Source organism: Aspergillus stella-maris, assembly GCF_047715825.1.
Source record: "Aspergillus stella-maris strain CBS 113639 unplaced genomic scaffold BDV14scaffold_139, whole genome shotgun sequence".
NCBI classification, from domain to species: Eukaryota; Fungi; Ascomycota; class Eurotiomycetes; order Eurotiales; family Aspergillaceae; genus Aspergillus; species Aspergillus stella-maris.
This window is the reverse complement of record NW_027396933.1, coordinates 19,276-28,848: the sequence shown is the minus strand read 5'-3', so window position 1 is coordinate 28,848 and position 9,573 is coordinate 19,276. Positions and strand designations below refer to the sequence as shown.

General features: G+C 52.1%; 3 protein-coding genes across 3 annotated transcripts; 1 reads left to right on the top strand and 2 right to left on the bottom strand.

Annotated features, from left to right (window-relative positions):
- Window positions 1-84: 84 nt before the first annotated feature.
- Window positions 85-1,370, top strand: BDV14DRAFT_207506 (OB-fold domain-containing protein; the record flags this gene model as incomplete). Its single annotated transcript, XM_073775146.1, has 2 exons — window positions 85-475; window positions 580-1,370. Exons 1-2 carry the CDS (start codon window positions 274-276, stop codon window positions 1,368-1,370), a joined length of 993 nt encoding a protein of 330 aa, XP_073621683.1. The 5' UTR covers window positions 85-273.
- Window positions 1,351-4,144, bottom strand: BDV14DRAFT_186223 (uncharacterized protein). Its single transcript, XM_073770776.1, has 3 exons — window positions 2,993-4,144; window positions 2,833-2,935; window positions 1,351-2,785 (listed from the first exon to the last, which is right to left on the bottom strand). The coding sequence occupies exons 1-3, from the start codon at window positions 3,770-3,772 to the stop codon at window positions 1,707-1,709; spliced, it is 1,962 nt and encodes a 653-aa protein (XP_073621682.1). The 5' UTR covers window positions 3,773-4,144; the 3' UTR covers window positions 1,351-1,706.
- A 238-nt stretch (window positions 4,145-4,382) lies between these two features.
- On the bottom strand, window positions 4,383-5,732 carry BDV14DRAFT_28678 (uncharacterized protein). Its single transcript, XM_073776451.1, has 6 exons — window positions 5,499-5,732; window positions 5,413-5,439; window positions 5,121-5,355; window positions 4,965-5,066; window positions 4,604-4,903; window positions 4,383-4,551 (listed from the first exon to the last, which is right to left on the bottom strand). Exons 1-6 carry the CDS (start codon window positions 5,576-5,578, stop codon window positions 4,423-4,425), a joined length of 873 nt encoding a protein of 290 aa, XP_073621681.1. The 5' UTR covers window positions 5,579-5,732; the 3' UTR covers window positions 4,383-4,422.
- Window positions 5,733-9,573: the final 3,841 nt, after the last annotated feature.

The following is a 9,573-nucleotide window of genomic DNA, read 5'->3' as shown; positions in this document are numbered from 1 at the left end:
GACCTCGCTTAGTCATACATTAGTCAGGTAGAGTTATCTTAGCTAGGCGGCCATACCAGCCACCCAATGGAAGATTATCCATCACTTCCCACACACCACCCGCGTCGCGCCGAACCTCAAAAAGGTTAGGGACGCGATGTCAAAAGCACATAGGCAGCGCCCACTACCCGTCGCAATAATACCCTACAGATCAACCTATCGCAGGACGCGACATACTGGGACCGTCAACCAAATATGCAAAAATGAACTCGCATCGCGACCTAAATCCATGGCATGGCAACCAATGACACCCGCTTCAACAGCACCGAGGCCACCACGAAGAAGAGCAATAATGCCACAAAGCATCCTCCAAAGACACAACCAAACCTCCCCTTCTACCCAGCCTACACATTCAATTCCTCCCCGACGAATTTCACATGGGTGAAGCTCAGCACTGCAAATGTCCATCGTCTTACACGGAGGTCTGAGTTCGGAGGTACATTCCATCTTTCCACTCTCTCTCCCCTTTTGCAAATTATCCATTTATCTCTCGCCGAGCCTGAGCTTGAGCTAATTTGTTCATGTTCATGTTGAATGCAGAACCAGGCCTCTTCTTCTACAAAAACCACCCCATCCGCTTCGTGAATGTCCTCGGCGTCATCGTCGCGCGAACCGATGTCCCGCGCCGAACGATCCTAACGATCGACGATAGTTCCGGTGCGAATGTAGATATTGTTGTTTTGAAAAATGATGCTGTTGTTGTCCCTGCACCAGCGCCTGCGCCTGCGTCTACATTGACCGGATCGAACCCAAATGCGAAAGCGAAACCCAACCCCAAACCGAACGCCGATGCGAGCGCCAGTGCCAATAGCACCGACGAGACCACCATCACGAGAGAAACACACCTCACATCCACGACTCACGAAGTCATCGACATCACCCATCTAACCCCCGGCAAAACGTTCCAAATAAAAGGAACCCTCTCTATCTTCCGCGGCATAATGCAAATAAACCTCGAGCGATTCTTCTCTGTCCCCTCTACAAACGCCGAGATGCGCTTTCTTGAAGCGCGCACGCGATTCCTGCTCGACGTCCTCTCTCATCCTTGGTATCTTGACGAGAATGAGATCGAGACACTTCGACTTCAAGCGGATGAGGAGGGGCGGAAGGTTGAGGAGGACCAGGCTAGATTGAGAAAAAGGGGTAGGAAGAGGGAAGTTAGGGAGGAGAAGATTCGGAGGAGGATTGAGGAGGCTTGGGAGAGGGAAGAGAAAGGTAGGGAGGAGGAAGCGAGGGTTGTTGCTGAGGCGGGGAGGGAGTATATGCGCCTAAGGGCGTTGAAGAGGAGGAGGGGGGGTGATGATGGGGAAGGGGAGGGCTCTACTCCTTAACTTTTGGGGGGGTTATATATGGCTGGCAATGTTCTTGTTGTTATTCAATCTTATATATAATTTTGCAAGATGGTATACAATGAAACGGCCAATGATAAATGATTGGTGACAGAATGCAAACAGAACTTGTGGATATCAGTCATTTCTCGTAATTCGTCAAGCAACGCTATTATGCGCGTCCAATAGAAGCGACACAATGCACAAAGCAAAAGACAGCACCGAAAACATAGAAAAAGCGACAAACGTGGGTATGTGGTATAATTACAGATAGATGAGAGCGAGCTTATTTGGAACCCGGAATCACTCAAACCGAAATGCAAGCGAGCGATGCCTTATTTACCGGTGACTCTTATAGTCATACCCCGACGGTCCACCACCTTGACCACCTAGCATGCCACGATAGTAGTCCTCGTCGCCAGACCAGGTAGACCGGGTAGAAAGATCATGGTACTTGCTCTTCTCGCGCTCTTTCTCGCGTTCGCGGATCTTGTCGTAGAGTCGGTCGTCATCCCGGTCAAGCTCGCGGTACTTTTCAAGTAGTTCGCTGGCGTTCGTTGACGAGGGCGGGTTGTTGTAGTAATAATCTCCGCTTGACGAAGTCCCCGTATGTCTCAGACCACCCCCGATATCAGTCTCCGAGTGTCTGTAGTCATGACCTGGGTGGTATCCGTGCGACTGGCTTCGTGCGCGTGAGGTACCTCTTCGCGAGCGTCCTCCTGGGCCTCTAGATCCGGGGCGGTAGGGAGGTGACTCGTCTCCGAATCGAGGGCGGACTTTTTCAGCTCCGGCGCTCGTCGAGAAGGAGTTCGCGTGTCGGTGGTGAGAACCGTGGTTTGCTCCGTCGTAGACTTTTCCTCCTCCGACTTGTGCGGTGTAGGGTTTGCGCTTACGTTCGATGGCGGGAGGTGATTTCTCCTCATCTGAATCGTCGACGACGGCTGCGGATGGCGGTTGATAGGTCTTTTTCTCTCGGTCATTTGAGGAGTTGCGGTTCTCTTCGATGGAGACGGCAGGGCTCGTGGACGATTTGTGGCGCTGGGAAGCGACCTTCTGAATTTCCTCGTCGGTGATCGGGGGCAGATCAACACCGCAGTGTTTCATGATATACTGGTCTAGCTCCTCGCGCAGACGGAGGCTAGGCATCTCCGGAAAGAGTCGTCGAGGTAATTCCTTGGGGAACCGCTCTTTTCTGTTGTCGGGATTGCTGATGGGCATGTTCAGCACAGCCTTCTGCAACCGCTCGTACTCTTTTTCTGGATGAGCTTGAATCATCAAGGTAGTCAACACCTCAAATCCTCTCGGAGTTAGCCCAGGGATGTCAGGTCTTTCGTCCAACTTGATTTGCACGAGGTGGTGTTCGGCTTTGATCTCTCTGAATAGACGCGAGATGGAAGACGTTCGATCATCGAAGATGTCTATGCAAGAATTAGCGATGAAGTGGACTCCATTGCGGGTGTCCTACCTTGCCACGGATAAGGGTCTGACGGGATATTGGTATCTGCGTAGTACTTTTGCAATTTGTCGGGCACTACAACGAGCGTGTTTCCAGGAGGATAATTTTCGATCTATGGCACAAAGAAGTTAGCGTACGGTTCCCAATGGAATCCTCCGGCTTAACCTACCAGATGTGTTGCGATTCCCCGCAAAAACTGTCCCAGCCTCTCGGTGGGCTTGTCTCCGTCAAACAGGTTGCCCCATATCTTCTCCAGAGTCGTCGGGAATGTGTCGTTCCTCTGGGGAATCGGACGCGAGCTCCCCCCACGACTGGTCTCGCTGTATTGACTAGGCGATTCCCTTCTCTCCGGAGGTGTAGGACTCAGCCTGGCGTTGAGATGGGGAGGAGCGGGGTACTCAGACGGTGGAGGCGGCTGCTGGAAGGAGGCAGGCGAAGGCGAACTCTGTGAGATAATCGGGGTATGCGGTACCGAATGATCCTGATAAGGCTGAGGTGGTGCCCATTGTTGCTGAGGCGGCTGAGGGGCTTGTTGGGCAACAGGGCTGTTGAGATTGGCCGCATTGAGCTGCTGTATCACGTTCGCGGTTATCTGCGCGACGAGATCTGGTGACACATATGACGAGGGCGCGCTGTTCCCGACAGCTGAAGTCACTGCGTCATTGATGCGACCGGTCTGGTGGTTGGGAGGAGGAGGAGGGGGAGGCCAGGAGGTCTGCTCGCGCGGTGGTTCAGGATAATAGCCCTGAGGAGGGGCCGAATGCGACGGGGGCTGCGATGGGGCTTGCGGTTGAGGCATGTTGAGATGGTCGGATGCTGGCTGATAAGGGTATGGAGTGTCGTAGGAGGAGGGGGGGGGATATGTCTCTTGAGGGTTTATAGGACTGGTGCTGTTGTTGTCTGGTTGACCATAAGGGTTCAAACCATGCTGAAAGCCATCGTACGCCATCAAGACGGTTGGAGTACCCCGCTGGTCAATGAGGGATCAATTTTGAGGTTCGCAGAGTAAAAATTGATGCGGCAGAGATAATGGAACAATGCTGGCGATTGCAAAGAGGAGCTTTGTACGGTGGAAGGCTTTTGTGAGCAGAAGGCAGTGGCGCACAAAGCACTCGAGGCAATGAGGGGCACCACCAAAGGACGAGGAGCTTCAGTGTGAGACGGCAAGGCCTTCAGGTTACGCGGAGAATTTGCTTAAGGTATGGGCAGTGGAACAAAGCAACAAAAAAGAAAACAAGAGCCAGGATGATCCCCTGCAGTCAGGCATCGAAGAGGGAATTTGGAGAGTCTGTTCTTTCAGCCGCGACCGACTGTGCATAAGAGAGCCCGTGGTCATACGTCACAGCCAGGAGTGCCTAAGGCACGGGGGTGTGAGATCGGTGGCGGATCGTCGGCACTTCTGGTGTCTTCTAGGTAACAGCTTTTAATAGCAGCTTATCATAGTCTACTCATTTGCAGGGATAGAACTGGATATACAGAACGGTGACGATGTTCAATTAATGTTGAATCTAAAGATCTGAGCTCAACAAACAAACCATGGTTGCGTTCTGGTTCCCTTGGTTCGACCCAGAGCACCGTTGAGCGACCCGCGGCAGACCTCTAGAGAAAATCAGATAGGTCTTCACCAGATATATATCCGACCTCATCCTCGTCATCGGAGTATTTGATGTTCCTGTTGTCCTCTGCAAGGCGGACAGAGGGCTTCTCTGTCTCATCCGATTTCCAGGCCTTTCCGTAGTCAGTAAGAGCTGTTGGTAGCACTCTGATGCCGGAGACTTACCTTGATCTTTGCGAACTTGCTCTCTTTGTCGTTGCCACGAACGCTTGCGGCTACTTCAGACCTCGCGACACCGTACGAAGCCCAATCGCGGTGGACAGAGTTGGTGCTGACGGGCTGAAGGTCGGATTTTCCTTGGGAACCATAGCCGCTGAGGTTGGTCGCGTCATGACGCTCGGGCTCGACCCAAACGCCGCCTCCAAAGGGCACATTGTCTGTCGCACCCGCAAGAGAGGACCCGCCTCCGGGAGTGTCGCTGGTCAGTCTACGGATAGATCCAGCGAGCGTGCTACCGACGTGACTCTGCAGAGTTGTTAGCACATAAGCCCAAGTGAACGAGTAGTGACCAGTAGGGTTTACGAACAGCGAGAGTTCCACGAGTAGAAAGTCCTCCATCAGTCAGCAGCTTGTCGTCGTCAACAACAGGCTCGACATCTCTATGGCCTTGTACGCAATCAAAGCAGCGCTATAAGACATATCCATTAGCTTCGCCAGTCCAACAAATCGTTATAATACATACTGCAAATTCGTGTTCTCGGCGTTGACTGAGGGCAAAACCATCGAGCGATTTGGTCTTGTCACATACAGAACACCTCAACTCCATTGTCTGACCGCCGGTACAGCCGCGACAGGCGGCGTATCCTTTGTTTGTGGCGGGCTTGCGTTCGACGACGAGGGCGTTTCTGAAGATATCCAACTGCCGCTTGGAGAATTTGTCGGCGCCTCTGAGCTTTCGGCAGACCTTGCACTTGATCCTGTTGGTTGTTAGGCATGCATTGCGAATCTGGTGACAGGGCTGGGCTCGCGCTCACTTCTCTGGGAGGTGGACACTTTCCAGCCTAAAGAGAGATATGGTTAGCATCCACCGGGATAAGGGAATTCTAATCAGTAGACTTACTGCCTCCTGATGTTCTCGTTATATCCGCCTGCGTAGGCGTTGGGCACGCCCGCCATGGCCGAGATCCGACGGTTGGCCATGATTAGCGGGACCAGAGCGAGTTGGCTCACCAAGCAATACCTTTGTCGATATTCTCGTAGATAGTAGAGTGTGTTTGCTTTCAAGTCGCCTCGATGAGAATTAGGCGTTGAACTTCGGTCTCTGTCTCTGGGTGATGGAAGGGTGCCTTGATACGCTTTGGAGGAAGACAAAAAGAAGAGAAGAAGGTGGTTGAAGAACGGCTATGGGATTGAGAGGGCCAAGGAGATGAGGGGACTGCGAAAGGGATCTCGGTTGTAGATTGACTGTATTTATCACAGAACACAATCCTCATCCAGCAAATATCCCATTAACGGTAAATGAGACACCTCATCAATTGAGGATTTTGATGGTGAATGGATGATGGGAAGACAGGCGAAACCGGGGGGTGGAAGATGACAGAAGTGAAGGGAAACAGGCCGAGGAAAAAGACAAGGTGAGTGAATAAAGCAGATTGAGGGAAGCACCTAGAGGTAAGGTATGCGGATGAGGTGTTTGAGGCCTTATCCCGGCAGCAACTGCAACACCTGCACCCGCCGGGAGCAAGCAGCAACCAAGCCATCCAGCAGACACCTGTCTCAGCCACTGAGTCTGAGCACGAGATGCAGCATTCAAGAGTCTGAAAATCAGACTTGCTCATGGTTCGAAGGGAAGGCTATGTTGTTGCTGTCTCGGGAGCGAAGCTTTCATGACTGCAGCAGCACAACAAGGTGACTTCTATCCCAGTTTATTCAAGAACGCGTGATTATGGTCGAAAATATTATAATATGATTCATTCTATCTGCATTAGGGTCAATACTGATGTCTCAAGAAGTGACAAGAACTCCAGACGTACCTCTACATGCAGCGACACCTTCAGCGACAACCCGGTCCATGACCTCCGCCACGCCGCATACAGACCTCCTACCGCGATACCTTCGGAATACCTTCACAGATCACTTCCTCGAAAAATCAATGCAACTCAAACCCTACCTGGTTTGTACGCTAGAGCCACTGGACTCTGTCACTGGAGGAATAACTGTCAACATACAATGACGTATGGTAAACATTGACATCAATCACAGCAGCGCCGATCCAACGTCAACAGGCAAACCCCAGACTCAGTGTTTCCAGCCGTCCCCCGAGTAAATTAAAGACGCCAGAGCTAAAACCCATGTTGCAACGACGACGCAGGATTCCATGATGTCAAAGAGGATGCAGATCTGACATGCAGCCTGCCGAATACCCTGTCGCTTCAAACGGCCGTGCAGTTCCCTGATCCTCGACCCTGCAGGCGCTAGCCTGCCAGATTGCCAGCCTCTAAGCGTGGTCCTGATTGCTTACCGGCGATAAATCACTTTCCTTCGCCAAGGAAGCCTATCCTTCGGCGGACGAAGGAGACTTTTTGGGCTGAGACGTGTTTTGGGTCTTTGTCTCAGCTGCCTGCTTTTAACTTTCAGTCTTTGGGGGCGCAAGAAGCAATAGCATTGAAGGGCAAAATAGTAATGAGCGAGCGTCCAACATCCGAACAGAGCGGCATCTAGCCCCGACCTCCACGGCCACGCTTTTGATGGAGGCTGGGGCAAGCTGCAGGTGAGCTTGTGATGTGCAGGAGGTGGTCAGTTGATCATCACTGGTGGCTAACCTATCCAACGGTCTCGTTGCTTCATCTCGTTTACGGGACGGGAGGAAGCACCCTAGGCTTCCATTCTTTCATCAGCCATGACAGCCATCGTCCCGCAGCAGAGATGATGACCTCAATTCGGTCCCTCCTTATCCCCTCGGCGTAGCAGAGCTGCAACTGCGCGGTTTACCAACGGCCCCTGAGCTCTCTGACCCGCTCGATATTCGATAACCGGAGGATTTCTCAGGATCCTTCCCAGTTCCCTGGGCCCCTAAATCCTTCTGGAAGGCCGCTGGAAGTCGACGGTCTGTAACGCTAAGAGCTTTATTGAAGACGGTCGCTCTTGGTGAGATTATTATGGAGGGGGTGAGCCCACTTGGCTGGTGATTTATTTCAGACATCAGTTTCCCGTACAATTTCCTATTCGAGGCATGATCCTGAGGGCTGCGTGGGCGGATTCGCGGAAGCACTAACTGGGACGGGCCTCCGCCGAGTGGGCACAATCCGCATTCCCCGAGCGACTGAGACTGCTCTGCCTCCAACAAACCCACAAATCACCCTCCCAGGATCCCGGTGCGAAATTCTGAGTCGCTCGCGTGTTCCCAGCGACGCGGAACCTCCAATTTGCCAGCGACCGGTCGGCGGATCACACTCCGTCGCCCGTTCACCATCACAAATACGACGAGGTTGGGCCGACAACGCTCATCGCAGCAAATGAAGAGTGACGTTTCCCTCTGTGCTGGTGCCCGAATCTTGAAAATCACCCCTCTTTACTGAAATCCCAGGCCGATACAATGATGCAAACAAATGAGGGGTGATTGATCGATAGAAATGATTTGAAATCTTTGTTGTGTTTTTCTCGTTTTTCTGGGTCTGGGTGGGAACCACTTTTTCAGTTGTCAACCAATATTGTGTGCCCCTCGGTTCTCTTCAGTCTTCAGGAACACCCGACGCTAACTCTAACTAAGAGCCAACGCCGTTTTCGCTTCCACCTCTGAGAAGAGTTTGACACACAAGAACATTACCGGGGCAATGGCATCTTAATGTGTTTTCAGTTCACGCGCCCAGCGCCAATAATCGGTTGAGGAGGCCTGGAAAGAGTGTCGGTGGCAAAGGCTGTCTTGCTGGAAAGAGGCAGAGAGGAAAGTACGAGGCCATCACCTGAGAATTGGGCATTCTTGCTTTTTCCGGGAGCAGATGCTCATCGTCGATCATCAGTTTGCCCTAGGTACCGGCACCAAGGAACACGATACGGGTTTTCATACGGACCAAGATAGACTCGCGTTCAGTTCGATCCCTCGGTCTGGTATCGAGGTATCGAGGTGGCGCAGAGAGCGCTCCTTGCTTCTCCTGCATTATTCCTGTATAGTCATGATGATGTTGGCATCGGATGGCTGCCGGCACAGATCGCGCATGAATCCGACCATCCGGCTCAGCGTCACGCCGCGACCTACTCTGTATACCATCCGTTCGAGAAGATAAAGAAAGTGACGATCTCGTCTATCCGGTGCCTCCGCTGCCCTGGACCGTGAGTTCGTGATACTCCTCGCTTTTTGAGGGGTTGAGATATCGGCCAGCTCTTTTCTCAACATTGGCTGCATTACGGACAGTATCAAATTCGGGCCGTTGGAATTCCGTCCAGGGTTATAGCCTTATGGACGCCCATCGGCAGATGTAGGCAATTATCAGGCAATAGTTTGCCTCGAAGGCATTGTTTAATGCATGGATGGCAGAAAGATCTGCGTTCATTCAAATGCCGATAAAGCGCCTTTCAATAAAATAATGCATCTCAACTGGATTGTGGCAAGCTGGACGCTTGATATCATATCAAAGAGTTGACAGGCCAACGACATCGCTATCGCCTCACAATTGTATGCAACTGTATGCAGCGCGCGTGTTTTGTACGTGAGATACAGGGCACAGAGAACAGGTCACAATCGGTGATCGACTGCTCGACTCCGTAACCCAACTCAGACATCCGGCAGAGTCAGGCTCAACGACAAGAGTATCATGAGACTCTCTTTTCTTTTTCTTTCTCAATTGACGGGAGGCTCTCCGAGTTGCCAGAACAAGCGTTAGTCGACCAACCACAGCCCTTTGTGGTTCTTGTGCGATTATCGCGGGAAGCAGTCCGACTCAGGCCCGTTCACACAGCAGATGCTAGCTTATTCACAGCCAGTCTTGATGCAGGTAAGGGCATGCATGAACTGTACTCTCCAACTCCACATACATTATTATGGTTATCTAGACTCGATCTCGAATGGGAGAATGTCGCACACATGTCATGCTGTCACTGGAACAACACCGCTGACTGTGATGAAGACTGGACTAACGATCATTCGAGGCCCAGGCCAAGTGGACCTCACTAAAGCATGGCCTTGACTCTGAACGCAA

Excerpts from the sequence above, each read along its gene's own strand:
- BDV14DRAFT_186223 (XM_073770776.1), bottom strand. The coding sequence starts at position 3,772 with ATGGCGTACGATGGCTTTCAGCATGGTTTGAACCCTTATGGTCAACCA. Across the intron at positions 2,936-2,992 it reads GGGGAATCGCAACACATCTG|ATCGAAAATTATCCTCCTGG; the intron begins GTAGGTTAAGCC and ends TTTGTGCCATAG. Across the intron at positions 2,786-2,832 it reads AGACCCTTATCCGTGGCAAG|ACATCTTCGATGATCGAACG; the intron begins GTAGGACACCCG and ends ATTCTTGCATAG.
- BDV14DRAFT_28678 (XM_073776451.1), bottom strand. The coding sequence starts at position 5,578 with ATGGCCAACCGTCGGATCTCGGCCATGGCGGGCGTGCCCAACGCCTAC. Across the intron at positions 5,440-5,498 it reads AACGAGAACATCAGGAGGCA|GCTGGAAAGTGTCCACCTCC; the intron begins GTAAGTCTACTG and ends ATCTCTCTTTAG. Across the intron at positions 5,067-5,120 it reads GCCGAGAACACGAATTTGCA|CGCTGCTTTGATTGCGTACA; the intron begins GTATGTATTATA and ends TATGTCTTATAG.